Genomic DNA, 15,215 nt, shown 5'->3' with positions numbered 1-15,215 from the left:
CACGGCCGGCCGCCCTTTCCCCCCTCCCTCCCCTTGCCCCCCCCCCCCCCCCCCAACCCTTGGTCACGGTAGGTATCCCTGGCTCCCCCTGCCCCTCCCTCCCTTGCCCCCTCTCGCCCCCTCTCGTCACCCCCCTGAAGGCGATACGGATCCAACGAGCCAACCAGAACGGCTGCCACATTACCGCACCTCCCGGGTACCGAGAGCAAACGCTGCACGTACGTAGATCGCACAACCTTTTTGCCTTTGGCGGCCGGCCGAACCTAGCTCGACACGGGCATCCACGCCTGCCTTGCTCTGGCTCCGTTGCGCGAGGCTGGCTTGCTGACGATAAGCCACCGACGCAGCCCGACGACATCCCGGCCTGAGCGTGAACACGTCTCGGAAGCTGGCCGCCAGAGATTGATTGGCCCGGAACGCCGTGCAGTCGAAGAGGGGCAAGCGAGCTTCGCTGCTCCTAGGCAGGCCTCTTCCACCCTGCCTGCCTGCCTTCGAAGCTTGCTCGGGGCCACGCAGGGAACCCGCGACCGCGACCGGAGGCCACCGTTGCGCTCTCCCCCGAGTCGCCATCGCTTGTCGCTCTTCCGCCGCTTTCTGCGTCCGCTTGGCGCTTGTGTCTTCTTTGCTTCGCAGCTCCGTCGCAGAGTGGTGGTGGTGTCTCTGTGTGGCTCTCACCGTCCGGCTGTCTGCTCGCTGCCCGTCCGCCCGCCCAATGGATCGTCTGCGCCGGCCGGCCGCTGTTGGATGCTCATGCCCGCAGGCACGCGTGCGCACGCAACCGTTCGCAGGAACGACCACGTACGGTACCACGACAGCCGATGCCTCGAGGGCCAAGCAGAATCTTGCAAGCAAGCAGAGAGCGGCATCCAAGCAGCAGCTGGGCCACCGTTGCCCGGCTCGGGCTTGCTGGCCCCACAGCCGTCAGGCTCGCATGGCCGTCTGGCTCTGCCGCCGGTGGCGAGCTCAACCTTGACCTGTGCAGCGGTTTGATTGCCGTCCATGTCGCCATGGCAAAGGACCAGACCGGAGCAGCAGTCGCGCGCGGGCGGCCCTGGTGCATCGCCTGGCCTTTCATATCGCACCACCGTCTTCCGAACGGGCGGGGTTACGCATACGCCTCGAGCCGCGCCTCGCCATGCCACTGCGTGCACACTGCACCTCGGGTCTCTTCCGGTCTCATCAGCTTCTGCGCCCCTCGTTCTGTACAGCTCGGACGTGCAGGGCGGGGAAGAGGACGCCGATGCCAAAGTTATAAAGCTGCCACCCACAGCTGCTCCCATCGTGGTGCAGACGTCTTCTCCCAACCTTTCCCCCCATCCCCCTCCCCCTTCCCCTTCCTATCCCCTCCTCCCCCCGTCTTTCCCCTTCGTCTTTCGCTGGCCTATCCGCTGGGCCTCTTTGGAGCCCTCCTCCCCTCTCCGCGCACGCACGACTTCCAACGATCTCCCTTACCTTGTGAGTTTCACCGCTGCGCCGTCGCTGTCCCTTTGTCGACCTCGGCCGCTGACCTCTGTCTCGCCTTGCCTGCTTCCCGACAACAGCCCCCTCGCCCTGCACAGCAAGCACTGCAACCACACTCCCTTCCGGACACGCTCCTGAACTCTCTCCACTAGACAGCCCCGTAGAGCGGATCCCTCTCCCAACATGAAGGTGTCTTCCCTCCTCCTGGCCGGCCCCCTGGCCATGGCCACCATCCTCGCCTCGGGCCCCACTGCCGCCCTCGCCGCCGACACGGCCGCCTCGCAGCGCAACGCCGGCCCCCTGCCGATGCAGGGCGTGTCGCGCACCGCCGCCGAGAAGAACGCGCAGATCAGCCGCCCCAAGGTCGCCCTCCAGCGCAGCACCGCGCCCTTTGTGCCGCGCTCGTACATTGTCGAGCTCGACGCGTCGTCGGCGTCAAAGTCCAACGCCGGCAGCAAGCGCGCCGCCGCCGTCGACCACTTCCACGAGCACCTCGTGGCGCGCGGAAAGAAGGACAAGTACACGACGCGCTACGAGTGGAACGACCCGCAGCTCTTTGTCGGCATGTCGGTCACCCTCGACTCGGACGACGACCTGCACGTCCTCCTCTCGGCGCCCAACGTCAAGTCGATCCGCAGGAACACGCTCTACAGCCTGCCCGCCTTTGACCCCGTCCCCGCCAGCGACGACTTTGTCCGCACCTCGGTCGGCTCGCAGCCCGCCGCCAACGCCAAGCGCTCCCCCGCCTCCAAGGGCGAGGCCGGCGTCAAGGACACCTTCAGCCCGCACGTAATGACCGGCGTCGACAAGCTCCACGCCGCCGGCTACTTTGGCGCCGGCCAGACCGTCGGCGTCATCGACAGCGGCATCGACTACACGCACCCCGCGCTCGGCGGCAAGCCCGGCAACCAGGCCTGCTTCGGCCCCGGCTGCAAGGTCATCGGCGGACACGACTTTGTCGGCGACAAGTACAACGGCTCCAACACGCCCGTCGCCGACAACGACCCCTTTGCCGACTGCCCCGGCTCCGGCCATGGCACCCACGTCGCCGGCACCATTGCCGCCAACGACACGACGCTCGGCTTCACCGGTGTCGCCCCGCACGCCAACCTCCGCGCCTACCGCGTCTTTGGCTGCGGCGGCTCGGCCTCGGACGACGTCATCATCTCGGCGCTTCAGCGTGCCTACTTTGACGGCAACGACATCCTCTCGCTCTCGATCGGCGGACCCGGCGGCTGGCTCAACTCGGGCGGCGCCGCCGTCGCCAGCCGCATCGTCGACCTCGGAACCCCCGTCGTCATCGCCCAGGGCAACGACGGCGCGTACGGCACCTACTACTCGAGCGCGCCCGCCTCGGGCGGCGGCGTCGCTGCCATCGGCTCGGTTCAGAACGTTCAGCTGACCGGCTACACCGCCAAGGTGTCCCCCACTGGCCTCGGCAAGGACGCCATCACCTACCTTGTCGGATCGCCCTTTACCTTTGCCTCGGGCGCCAAGCCCCAGCTCGAGGTGTACGCCACCAGCACCGACCCCGAGATCAAGGACGACGGTTGCGCCCCGCTGCCCGACTCGACCCCGGACCTGTCCAACAAGGTCGTCGTCGTGGGCCGAGGCACCTGCCCCTTTGCCACCAAGTTCACCAACGTCGCCGCCAAGGGCGCCAAGTACGTCTTTATCTACAACACGCCCGCCCCCGCCTCGGTCACCTACGTCAGCTCCCAGGTGCCCGGCCAGCAGGCCGCCTCGCTCACCCGCGAGGATGGCCAGTTCCTCGTCAAGCAGTTTGCCGCCGGCAAGAAGGTCACGCTCGACTTTTCCGACCTGCAGTCCAACACTGAGCCCGACACGGCCTCGGGCGGCCTGATGAGCAGCTTCTCGACCTACGGCCTCAGCAACGAGAACCGCCTGCTGCCCCAGATCAGCGCGCCCGGCGGCAACATCCTCTCGACCTGGCCCATCAAGCTCGGCAAGTACACCATCATCTCGGGCACCTCGATGGCCACTCCGTTCATGTCTGGCTCGTTTGCCGTCTACCGCGCCGCCCACGGTGGCAAGACGTCGCCGCAGTCGCTCCTCTCCATCTTTGGATCGACGGGCGCGCCGCTGAGGCAGAGCAAGGCCGACTCGAGCGAGTACGAGACGCTCGTCAAGCAGGGAGGCGGCCTGACCCAGAGCTTCGACGCCTTCTACCAGGACATCGAGTACTCGCCGCGCGCCATCGAGCTCAACGACACGACCCACTTTGTCGGCTCGCACCAGATCACGCTCAAGAACACGGGCAAGAAGCCGCGCACCTTTAGCCTCACCCACCAGGCCGTCGGCACCGCCATCAGCAAGAAGGACGGCACCGACGTCTTTTTCAACGACGGCCCCGTCCCGCTCACCAGCCAGTACGCCAAGGTCGACATCAGCAAGAAGAAGGTCACCGTCTCGCCCGGCGGATCGACGACGTTCTCGGTCAAGGTGACGCCCCCCTCGGGCCTCGACGCCACCAAGCTGCCCATCTACAGCGGCTACGTCGTCCTCACCCCGGCCGGCTCCGACTACACCGGCCTCCGCATCCCCTACGGCGGCGTCGTCGGCGACCTCTCGTCGACCAAGATCCTCGACGACAGCGCCGAGCTCTTTGGCGTCCAGCTGCCCTTTATCGGCGACTCCAACACGGACCCCATCACCGACGACTCGCACGTCTTTGACCTCTCGTCGACCGACGCCTCCAAGAACCCCAAGCTCTACCTCCGCTTCGTCTTTGGCACCCCCTCGTACCAGATCGACGTCGTCCCCGCCAACACCACCTTCAAGCCTACCATTGCCATCAACGACTCGGGCTCCAAGCAGCGCAGGAAGCGCGCCATCGACCTCGCCCTCGCCGGCGGCCACAAGGGCTTCAACGTCGTCCGCCGCCAGCACGCGCAGGTCGAGAGCATCGAGGCCGCCGCCGACAGGAAGCAGATCGCCGAGGAGCAGAGCCAGACGGCCGACGCCGCCGCCGCCGCCCCCGCCTCGGACGCCAACGCCAAGAAGGGCGGCAAGCCCGGCAAGCCCGAGAAGCCCGGCAAGCCCACCACGCCGGTCCCCGTGACGCCGCCGACCAAGGCCGGCGACAACTTTGCCGACGTCGGCATCGTCGGCACCCTCTACCGCGAGCAGTGGATCGGCCGCAACAGCGACACGGGCCTCGCCGACGACTACTCGTTTGTCGCCGTGCCCCTCACGCGCGACCTGGCGCTGCCCCAGGGCGGAAGCGTCACGCTGCCCGACGGCGAGTACCGCCTGCTGCTGCGCGCCCAGAAGGTCTTTACCCAGGGCACCAAGGAGGCCGACTACGAGAGCTACCTCTCGCACAAGTTCACCGTCAAGTCGGCCGCCCCCGCCGCCTCGACCTCGAGCTCGGCCGCCCCCAGCCCCACCCCCAACTAGGCGGCGTAGCAGGTCCCCCGTCCCTCTTTCCGTCGTGGAAGTGGTGGATGGAAGGATGACGGCGATGTGTTGTTCTAGGGACAGGCGAGGGGACCGGTCTCTCCCCGCCTGTCGCGATCGGTTCCAAGACGATGGGTTTCGATGTCGATGTGAAAAAGGGCGGCGGTGTCTTTTAGAGCGGAGGACAGGATCTGGCGGGCCCCCAGGGGGTTTGGATTGATGCAGCGAGCCTCTCCGGTCGATCCGGAACGTCTGGCATGCCGCGCGATACTCTCCCCCTCCCTGCCGGTCTTTCTCTCCCCGCCTCTTGCCGTACGCCAATGCTCAGTCTGTCTTTACCTGATGAATCAAGCGAGAGATCTTTCTGCTCTCTGCATTCCTGATGCGCGACCGATCATGCCTTTTGTGCGACGTCGGCCGTCGATGAAGCAGTAGCTGCCGCGACACCCGTCGCCCGTTGCTGCTGCTGCTGCTCGACCTGGTGCCGTGTCGAAGTGGCCTGGGAGAGGAGCGAGAGGCCAATGGTCCAGAGGATGCCCACGGTGCTCGTAAACGGCACGCGGTACCTGTCGAGGGTGCAGGAGGGGACGTCAGGCGTCGGTCGCTCGCTTGACTCCGGAGCGGGACCGGGCGCGGGGCAGACACTCACTTGAGCGGCATGTAGCGGAAGTTGACGAGCTGGACGAGCGGCCACACTTGCCAGTTTGCCAGCAGCGCGGAGGCGTACATCTGTGTGCGAGCGTGTGCGGCGAGAGCGTGTGCGGCGAGAGCGTGTGACGAGGACGTGTGTGAGACAGGGGAACGTGTGGCACGACGCCGACGGGCGGGATGCCGGCGCGCTCACCTCGGAGAACTTGTCCTTTGTCCCCTGGATCGTGCCTCGCTCCATCAGGCCCATGCTTCCGACAAACATGACCAGACCAAACGGCGCGCTGTGTCACGGGACATATGAGAAGGGGAAGAGGGAGGTCAGCACCGGAGCCTGTGCAACTCGCGCCCGTAGGAGAACTCACAAGAGGATCTGGTCGGTGGCCACCCTCTTTACGAGCGCCTTTGCACTGACCCGACCCGCCGACTTGACCGCCTCGCCAACCTGCCCCGCTACGGCGCCGGCCGCCGGCACCCTGAGCGGGAACCTGTGTTCGATGAACCTGTTCCACTCTGCCAGGATCGGCGCCATACCGACGTTGAAGGCGAGGAAGCGACCGTTCCTCGCAAAGTCCCACCCTCCTCCTCCTGCCCCTGCCCCGGTCTCGCCTCGCTGCGCCTCGAGCTCTCGTCGAAGCTCGACCTGCTTGCCCGACTGCGAGTCCTGCAGCTTTTGCCGCCTCGAGACGAGCTCAAGGCTTTGTGCCACGCTGTCGGCCACGACGCCGAGGATGCCGTTGGTCACCGCCAGTGTCACCCACGGCCGTCGCTCGAAGTTGCGCGCGTAGAATGCGGAGAAGGCTTGGCGGTACGACATGCTTGCGTTGGTCGAGATCGGTGGTGGTGGTTGTGGTGGTCCGGAGACGAGAAGGGCATGGGCCAGCCACACGAGGGAGGATGATGATTTCATTGCGCCGGCGAGAAGGGCTTTTGGCAGGGTACGGTGTGGAGGCATTTGAGATTGCATCAATCAGCCGCGGCTCTGTGTGTGCACGCGCCAGGCAGCATCAAGACGCTAGCTGCTGCTCCTTCTGCGCTTCTTCCATCCAAACAGGACGTCGTCGTCGTCGACGTCGTATGACCTTCTCGATCCCTTGGCGCCGCCTCTCGTGCCACGCGCCGGCGCTCCCGCTCTACCTGACAGACCCCAGACTGCCATCTCTTCCCCGCTGTTGCACCCCTCCGATGCCGCCCAGACGCAAAGCCTCGTCCAAAGCGGCCACACCCTCCGCCCCTACCCCCGGCAATGACCATGCCACCTCGTCCTCACCCACCGCATCCGAAGCGCGGCCGCGGCAGCACTGGCTGATGAAGGCCGAGCCGGACCCGCGCCTGGAAAAGGGCGTGGATGTGGCGTTTAGCATCGACCACTTTGAGGCGTGCAAGACGACGCCCTGGGACGGCGTGCGCAACCCCGAGGCCAAGACGATCATGAAGGAAAAGATGCGGCTCGACGACGCCGTCCTCTTCTACCACTCCAACACCAAGATTCCGGGCGTCGCCGGCCTCGCCACCGTGTGCAGGCAGGGGTATCCGGACGCATCTGCGTTCGACCCAAAGCACCCCTACTACGATCCCAAGTCGGACCCCGCGGCGCCAAAGTGGTTCCTCGTCGACGTCGCGTTCCAGCGCAGGCTGCCCCGCCTCGTACCCCTAGGCCTGCTGCAAAAGATCGCGGCCGGAGACCTATCGAATCAAGAGGAGAGCGAGATCGAGTACCTCTCTGCGGATCATCGCCGTGCGATCCGGGAAATGGCCCTCCTCAATCGCGGAAGGCTGAGCGTGCAGGTGCGTAGTCGCGCTGAGCCCGCGTCGCACCGCGAAAATCGCCCTCGCGTGCCCCAGAGCGGCTGGCAACTGACTGATCGCCTCTTTCTGCCCCCCCTGCCATCCGCGACATCACAGCCGGTGTCCCCCGAGGCCTACGAGGCCGTCGTGCTCCTCGGCGACCGGGGTGGGTGGCAAAACTGGCCAGGAAAGTGGAACCCCAAGGGCGCGGTCAAGGCCGCCAAAGCGTCTGTGGAAGCCGTCGAGGATGAGGTCAAGCCAGCGCCGCCCCGGCCAAAGAAGGACACAGCGGCGAGCGCGAAGACGGCCCCCGCCGCCAAGCCGAAACGCGCCGCAGCCGCGCCACCAGTCGACGCCGAAAGTGGTGACAAGCGCAGACGGTCGAGCCGACTAGCAGCATAGCATATCATGCCCCGTTCCTCATGCCATCTTTCCATTGCCTGTAATGCGAGAGCCCTCTAATAGGATCATTCGAGTGAAAGGAACATGGCAGAATGGTGGTTTGCTGGCCGAAGAAGCTCGGTCGCGCGAAATCGCTCTCTAGAAGACCTTGGGCAGGTACTTGACCTGCTCGGGGCAGTTGGACTTTGTCGTCGAGTTCTCCGGGTAGAAGTGAGCGAGCGGCGACGACAACTGGCCCTTAACAGTATCGAAATACCAGAACTCGTTGAGCTCTCCCTTGCGGCAGCCGATGTAGGGGATGCCGCCGTGCTTCTTGGCGAGGGCGTCCTGAATCGACTTGAGCGAGTAGGTCGTGTTCGTCGAGGGGACGATGCCGGCCTCGGCGAGCCAGTCGTAGGTCGGGACTGTCAGCGTAGTGGAGGCGGGGATGCAGGAAGAACAGAGCAGAGTCAGCGCTGGAACGTCCTCACGGTCGAGGTCTGAGAGTCGCCGGCGCGTCGCGCCACTCACGGGCCTTGAACCTGCGGACGATCTGCTTGAAGTACTCGAGCACGACAAAGTCCTCCCTGCTGATGCCCGGCAGCGGGATCTGGCACTCAGGACGGTTGGTGGTGATGCAGGTACCGTGCTTGTTGTACTCGTGCTCCCAGAAGTCCTCGTCGGTGCCGTTGTAGCCCTTGTAGTTGACGTCCATGAACGCCAAGGTTTCAGGAGAGTACTTCTGCAGAACCGCACGGATCTCGGCGCCTGTGTACTCAGGGATACCCGTAACGTTCGAGCAGTAGGCAGGGTACGTTCCGTCGCAGAAGTCTGGCCATTCACCATGGGCTGTAGTGGCGTCAGGACGTCCCGTAGCAGGATTAGTGTCCCAGAACTGGGTCGAGAGGAAGAGACCAGACTCGGGCAGGTCCGGGCCCAAAGCGCCATTGTAGCAGCAGGTGGCGGGGGAGTCGTAAGGGATGGTGTACTTGGAGTGGCACGAGCGCTGGGTGAGAGCCCTCAGGCACTGGACCGTTTCGCCGACCTTGCCAAAGCCAACGGAGGTGGCGTCGGCGCCAGCAGCGAGGGCGAGAAGCGCGAGGGGAAAGACGTTGGCGAGCATCCTGAAAAGGCGGTGAGGAAGAGGGGAGTTTTGTGGGTGAAGAACGACTGACACGTTACGGAGAGCGGCTGGACGATGACCTTATATGTCAACTGGATCCTCGACCGTAAGACCGACTTGGCCTCGTGCTCACACCGTACCTTAGGCTGCTCTCGGAAAGGTCGAGGTACAGTAGGCCAGGGCGGCTCACAGTGCGGCGCGGCGCGAACTGGCCTCGCTTCTTCTCGCCTCGCTCGACCTCGACCTCTTGGCACGGATGCCATCCGAGGTAGTGTGTGGATCCATGGTCCGGAAGAGCCTATCTTTCGAGCTGCACCTCGCCGCCGCCGTCGCCGTCGCCGCCGCTGATGCCGCCAGTCGCCGTCGGCCAGGGTCGGGGAAAGAGCCGTGGGTGGGGCCCGGGGCGATTTTCGACGCGCTCACGGTTCGGACCGACACCTTCCGAGTAGGCCCTCTTTGATTTTTGCATTTTCTCGCTTGCCGAGCGAGATCCGGGCGTTACGTTCTCCGTTCCTCGTGGTGCAAAAGAGCAGGCTAGGCTAGAGATACCATGGCCGTAAGGAGGTCGGGTCTTCCAGCCCGTGGAGCCGGGAACGAGCTCATGGCTAGGGACAGGGTCTTCCGGTCCACTACTAAGCTGGCTCAACGTTCTCGCCTTCCATGCGGTCTATCGAGGCGGATCGTGGTCGAGACAGGACCAGCGACCCTCGGAGAAGAGCGAGCGAAGCGTGTGCTGAGATGCTCCAAGCGAAGTCCCGGGTCGTGTCACGGGCACTCTCGTCGAAGAAGGTTCTTCGATAGGGAGCTTCTTCGGTCGTGAGGGCAAACGAGGTGCCCCCTTCGTTTGCTCGCTTGAGGAGCTCAGGGTGCGGGCGCTGGAGCGGCCGCCGGCCCCACGTGCGCCGCCCAAGGCTGCCGGTGGCAAAACGTGGGGCGCCCATCGTTCCTTTCTCCTCGTCTCTCTACCTCCCGGCCCACCGGTATCCACGCGGGCAGCAACATACACAAGGGACAACGACAATCACAGTCACTAGCATCCTTGGACCTGCAGCGCAACGTGGGCCAGGTACATAACGAAAGATTTCGCGCCGTTGCAGGCGGGATCAAGCTCGTTGTCACAGCCAGCTGCTGTATCCTGCTCGCTTCCGACCAGCTCGGTCCTGGCCCGCTCTGCATCGCATCGCTCTGTGCCGCGCCGCGCCAATTCGGATGATCCGGCTCCAGTCGTAACCAAGCCGTGGTGGCGGAAACACGTTCAGGGATTCGCAACCTTGAAAGAGGACAGTAGAGTACAGATGATGGTGTGGAAGCGAGAGGAAGGGAACGAGGAACAGGGCATGCGGGCACAGCGGGCTGGTTTCAGAAGCTCTCGAGCACCTTGCTCGCCCAGGCCTGTTCGGTCGAAGCAAGCATGGTTCCGGAATGAAGCTCGGCCGGTGTCAGCAACAGGAGCCTCTCTGTCTCTCACTTCTCTCTCTGTCGGTCCGCCGCCGTCGGGGCCAGGCACTCACGTTGGCCTGGATGCGAGGTCGGAACTCTTCAACGCACTTGCGAAGCTCCCGGAGCTGGGCCTCTGCATCGACGCGGCGCTTCTTGCTGGCGGATCCCTCGGCACCGCCGCCGCCGCCCTCGCTCTCGTCCATGGCATCGTCGTCCGCAGCGAGCGCCTCGGATCGCGCCGCCCACGTCTCCATAAACTCCTCGATCAGCGCGGTCCCTTCGGCGGTCACATCCTCGGCCATGCTCAGCGTGGTCGGCTCGTCGTCTGGGTCAGGTCGAGCACCGGGATGGACACAAGTCGGGGTCAGCCTCTTGCCTGCCGCGTCCCGCTCGTCTGTCGCGCGCGCACACTCACCTTCGGGCTCCTCGAGCTCCTCGGCCTTGCGCTTGGCCAGCTGGATGACCGAGGGCGGGAAGTTGGCCAGCTCGGCCACGTTGATACCCAGGCTTTGGTCGCTGATGCCCGGCTCGACCTTGTAGAGCAGGGTGATGTCGCGGTCCTGCCTGGAGCCGCCGGGGCGCTGGGTGATGTGGGCGACGACGTGGAGGTTGCGGACGTGGGGCTGCTGGTTGGCCAGGTTGGTGAGCTCGTGGAAGTGGGTAGCGAACAGGCACTTGCACCCGATGCGCGTCGTGATCCACTCCGAGATGGCCCAGGCCAGGCCGAATCCGTCGTACGTCGACGTGCCGCGCCCGAGCTCGTCGATGATGATGAGCGAGTCGGCCGTCGCCGTCTTGAGGATGGTGGCCGTCTCGAGCATCTCGGCCATAAACGTGCTGACGCCCTTGAGCTGGCTGTCGCCCGCCCCGACCCTGGCCAGGATGCAGTCAAACACGGGCACCGTCGCCCCCTCGGCCGCCGGCACAAAGCAGCCCACCTGCGCCAGCAGCGCGACGATGCCCACCTGCCGGATAAATGTCGACTTGCCGCCCATGTTGGGTCCCGTGATGACGAGGAACTCGGACTCGCCCTTGACCATCTCGGTGTCGTTTGGGATGAAGTTGATGTCGTCCTGCACCTCGAGGCACGGGTGGCGCGCCTCGTGGATGCGCAGGTCGGCCGACTTGCCCTTCTCCTCGACCTTGGGCTTGACGTAGGGCACGGGCGCGTTGTCCGAGACGTGGGCGAAGCTGACGATTACGTCGAGCTGCGCCACGACGACGTTGAGCTGCTCCAGCGGCGGGCAGTAGGTCGATGCGATCTGGATGACCTCGCGCACCAGCCCGCTCTGCGAACGGTTGTAGCGCTCCGAGAGGTCGCGGAACTCGGTGCTCAGCTCGCGCAGCGCGCCGTTGGTGAAAAAGAGGCCGCCCTTGACCGTGGCAATGTCGTGGTAGCCCTTCTTGTTGCGCACCAGGCTGGCGTCGGTGCGCGTGACGCGGAAGCAGTAGCCGTACGACGAGTGGTTCTCGAGGTGCAGCTTCTTTTCAATGTCCATCTTGAGCTCCTTGCCCGCCGCGCGGTGCTGGTCGTCGAGCTTGTCGCGCACGTCGTCGAGCGCCTCCTTGATCTGCTTCAGGCCCGCATCGAAGTCGGGCTTGATGACAAAGTTGTGCGACGCCAGCTCGTCGAGGTCGACCGTCGCCTCGACCAGCTCCGTCAGCTTCGCCAGCGCCTCGTCGTGTGCCTGCGGAGCGGTCAAGGGGAAGATTCGAGGACAGAGGGGATCGGACAGTCAGCGGAGGAAGAGCGGTTTAGCGTACGAGGGGCAGGCAGGCCTCACTCACGCGGAGCGGCTCCAGGAAGGTCGACGCGACCAGGTCCTTGTGCACCTGGCTCGGCGTCTCAGCGTCGTCGAGCGCCTGGATCAGGCCGGGCAGGCGCAGGACCGCCTGGTAGACGCGCACCACGTCCTCGAGCGTGGCCACGCCCTTCTGGAAGCGCTTGCTGATCCGGTGCATGTCCGGGATCATCTTGAGGAAGTCGTTTTGCACAATCTGCCTCGTCGACACGTCGTGCACAAACACCTCGACCAGGTTCTGGCGCTCCTCGATGGCGTGGACGTTGACGAGCGGCTGCTTGAGCCACTGGCCGAGCAGCCGCTGGCCCTGGCCCGTCTTGCAGCGGTTCAGCAGGCCAAAGATGCTGGCGTTCTTGTTGCCGCCGTTGGCGGACTGGCCTGGCTCGGGGAAGAGGTTGAGCGCACGCAGCGCCGCATTGTCGAGCCGGAGATACTGCGAGAGGTCGTGGGTGCGCAGCGTGTACTGGCCAAAGTTGGACTCGTCGTTGAGGAGGCCGAGGTAGGCGATGAGGGCGGTGGCCGAGCCCATGGCCGCCGCGAGGTCGAGCTCGGCGATCGAGATGCTGGCGGCCTCGTCCTTGAGCAGGCGGCGCAGGTCCTGGTCGATGTTCTTGGGCGCAAATTCGGCGCGCTTGGTCTCGAACATGACGCAGCCGCACCGGTCGATGACGGTGCGCAGCTTGGCAAGGTCGACGTCGCCGCCCTTGTCGTCGCGCGGAACGATACACTCCTTGACGCCGAGCTGGATGAGGAGCGACTCGACGTTGCTGAACAGGTCGTTTTCCGGAAACTCGGCCACGCCGAGGTCGCGGTTGGTGGCGTCGGCAAAGGCAGCGCCGACGGTGCGGACGCCGTCCTGGGTGGTGAGCTTGAGCGCCATGACGATGGGCGAGCTGACGATGTCGGCATTGACAAAGAGCATGTCCTCGAGCTGCTGGAGGTTGCCGGGCGACGCCTGCTTGGCGAGCGTCCACTGGTTGTTGCGCTTGCCGCCGCCATTGGACCAGATCTCGACGCGCATCTGGCGGGCGGTGAGGGCATCGCGGAGGAAGTTTTTGGCGGCCGACGTGCTGAGCGTGATCGAGGGCAGCCCCTTGTCCTTGCCGCCGCCGCCCAGGTACTTGAGCGCCGAGTGCGTCTTGAAGACGACGTCGGCGATGAGGATGGCGTCGCTGCCGTGCGCCGAGTAGAAGTCGTTGCGGTCAAACAGGCGAACGGTGCCGGCAGCGGGCTTGGGCATGCCGCGGAAGTAGCTGCAGAAGCTAGACTCGGCGACATTGTCGAGACCGAGATCGGGCTTCTCCTTGTCGCCCGCACCCGAGCCGCCGATGTTGGTGCCGGCGTACATGAGGCCGGACATGGTGATCAAGGGCGGTGGGCTGCTCCGAGGCGCCGAGGAAAGGGGAGCTGATACGAGGAGGCTTGAGAGTGAAGCGAAGGCGGCAGGGAATCGGTCACAGTGCGGTTGTTGAGGAGGCGAAGGCCGAGATTGGCAGAGCAACGAGGATCAGATGTGGCGACCGAGGGTATACGGAGACGGCAGGGGCGAAGGTGGTGGTGGTGGTGGCGGTCCGAGCAGCTCAGCAGCGGCAGGCCTGCCCTGCCCTGCCCTGCCCTGCCCTGCCCTGCCCTGCCCTGCCCTGCCCTGCCCTGCCCTGCCCTGCCCTGCCCTGCCCTGCCCTGCCCTGCCCTGCCCTGCCTGGCCCTGCACATCTTCTTTCTGGCCCCTTTGGCGCGTCTGACCGCGTCGCGTAGAGCCTGCGTGTGGAGGAGGGCGGAAGGGCAGGCCGGCCGTCCGTGCGCCGTTCAACACCTCTTGCCTGCCTTCGGAACTCACCCGACGCTCCGGCTGCTCCGCCTCTATCGCCACCCTCTCCGCCCACCTTCAGCCTCCAAACCACTGCAGAAGATGTCGCAACCGCTCTACGCCGTGGCAGACTTTTGCCGTGAGTCTGGACAGCCCCGCTCGTCGACGGAGCGTGCCGATGGACGGCCAGGCCGCGAGCTGCATCCCTGGATCGCTGACCGTCGCCCTGGAAATCCTCTTTCGGACCCCTCTCCGATGACCATCGCAAGTGATCCCCATGGGGACGCCAACCACCTCGGTGGGCGAGTACATCACCGAGTGCCAGCGCGTGCTCGAGTCGATGAAGGACGACGGCATCCGCTACGAAGTGCAGTGAGTCTGGCCTGCGTGTCCCCCCCCGCCAGCTGCCATGAGCGTCGACACCGCCACACAATCGATCGAGCCTTGACAGAGCCGGCCTTCTTCCCTCGTTCTCTCGCTACGTCCCTCGAGCGCCTGCAGTGGCTATGGCACCAACCTCGAAGGCAGCTTCCCGGTAGTCTGCAAGGCCATCGAGCGGTGCCATGAAGCGGTGCACAAGCTCGGCGCGCTCCGGATCGCCACCGACATCCGCATCGGCACCCGGACCGACAAGCCGCCACCGACCTTTGACGCAGCAGCGCCCGGCTCGCAGGGATCCTCGGCGAAAGCGGAGGAAGCGGCCGCCGCTGGCGGCGGTGGCAATGCCGATGACTGGAGCCGCGGCCTCACCGAGAACCAGCGCAGAAAGGAGAGCGTCCTCAGGCGTCTCCACGCCGACGAGGCCAAGGGCTCGGCGTGATCTCTCTCCATTGATCCGCTGCTGCAGTCCAGTTCATGAAACAGAAGCAAGGACTGATCCTGCGCGAGCTCGACCCTCAACGAGTGAAAGAGACAAGAAGGTGTCGATGAACGCGCCGTGCAATATCGTGTGGTGAGAGCTTGCGGGCGACGGAAGCACAGGCTTGATGCAACAACGGTGACAAGCCGTACGAGATCGGCCAAGCAGGGCCAGCGTACAGCAGGGTCGAGTAGAGCAGCTGCAGCAGCAAGCTCAAAGCTAGACATGCGATGGGTGTCTATGCTGGGCCGCTGCTGGCTGAGTGCATCACCGGCCGCTTTTCTGAGGCATAGCTTGGTTGATGTAGATGAGCACCGGCTTCTCACCAGCCCCCAGCCAGGCGGCAGATTGCATCACAGGCCGGCTTGCTGCTCCTCCTTATCGGCTGGGAAGAAGTCGAGCTCGTCAAACAAGTTGGTAATGCCGTCGTCGTCGTCAAGGAAGCCGCCGGTTCTTGGTCATTTCACCAAGCACTTTGTCAAGGTT

The 15,215-nt window shown here is 65.1% G+C and overlaps 6 protein-coding genes across 6 annotated transcripts; 3 read left to right on the top strand and 3 right to left on the bottom strand.

Annotated features, from left to right (window-relative positions):
• Window positions 1-1,644: 1,644 nt before the first annotated feature.
• On the top strand, window positions 1,645-4,881 carry PFL1_01212 (uncharacterized protein; the record flags this gene model as incomplete). The annotated part of the gene is made up of 1 exon (XM_007878715.1): window positions 1,645-4,881. The coding sequence occupies one exon, from the start codon at window positions 1,645-1,647 to the stop codon at window positions 4,879-4,881; it is 3,237 nt and encodes a 1,078-aa protein (XP_007876906.1).
• A 394-nt stretch (window positions 4,882-5,275) lies between these two features.
• PFL1_01211 (uncharacterized protein) lies at window positions 5,276-6,346 on the bottom strand (the record flags this gene model as incomplete). The annotated part of the gene is made up of 4 exons (XM_007878714.1): window positions 5,276-5,447; window positions 5,531-5,610; window positions 5,726-5,813; window positions 5,895-6,346. 4 exons carry the CDS (start codon window positions 6,344-6,346, stop codon window positions 5,276-5,278), a joined length of 792 nt encoding a protein of 263 aa, XP_007876905.1.
• A 368-nt stretch (window positions 6,347-6,714) lies between these two features.
• On the top strand, window positions 6,715-7,719 carry PFL1_01210 (uncharacterized protein; the record flags this gene model as incomplete). Its single annotated transcript, XM_007878713.1, has 2 exons — window positions 6,715-7,317; window positions 7,435-7,719. The coding sequence occupies 2 exons, from the start codon at window positions 6,715-6,717 to the stop codon at window positions 7,717-7,719; spliced, it is 888 nt and encodes a 295-aa protein (XP_007876904.1).
• Window positions 7,720-7,857: 138 nt separating this feature from the next.
• Window positions 7,858-8,821, bottom strand: PFL1_01209 (uncharacterized protein; the record flags this gene model as incomplete). The annotated part of the gene is made up of 2 exons (XM_007878712.1): window positions 7,858-8,123; window positions 8,230-8,821. The coding sequence occupies 2 exons, from the start codon at window positions 8,819-8,821 to the stop codon at window positions 7,858-7,860; spliced, it is 858 nt and encodes a 285-aa protein (XP_007876903.1).
• Window positions 8,822-10,180: 1,359 nt separating this feature from the next.
• PFL1_01208 (uncharacterized protein) lies at window positions 10,181-13,423 on the bottom strand (the record flags this gene model as incomplete). The annotated part of the gene is made up of 4 exons (XM_007878711.1): window positions 10,181-10,213; window positions 10,333-10,586; window positions 10,677-11,949; window positions 12,050-13,423. 4 exons carry the CDS (start codon window positions 13,421-13,423, stop codon window positions 10,181-10,183), a joined length of 2,934 nt encoding a protein of 977 aa, XP_007876902.1.
• Window positions 13,424-13,972: 549 nt separating this feature from the next.
• PFL1_01207 (uncharacterized protein) lies at window positions 13,973-14,690 on the top strand (the record flags this gene model as incomplete). Its single annotated transcript, XM_007878710.1, has 3 exons — window positions 13,973-14,009; window positions 14,140-14,242; window positions 14,372-14,690. The coding sequence occupies 3 exons, from the start codon at window positions 13,973-13,975 to the stop codon at window positions 14,688-14,690; spliced, it is 459 nt and encodes a 152-aa protein (XP_007876901.1).
• Window positions 14,691-15,215: the final 525 nt, after the last annotated feature.

This window comes from Pseudozyma flocculosa (assembly GCF_000417875.1).
Source record: "Pseudozyma flocculosa PF-1 unplaced genomic scaffold scaffold00003, whole genome shotgun sequence".
NCBI lineage: Eukaryota > Fungi > Basidiomycota > Ustilaginomycetes > Ustilaginales > Ustilaginaceae > Pseudozyma > Pseudozyma flocculosa.
This window is presented reverse-complemented; position numbering and strand designations above follow the sequence as displayed.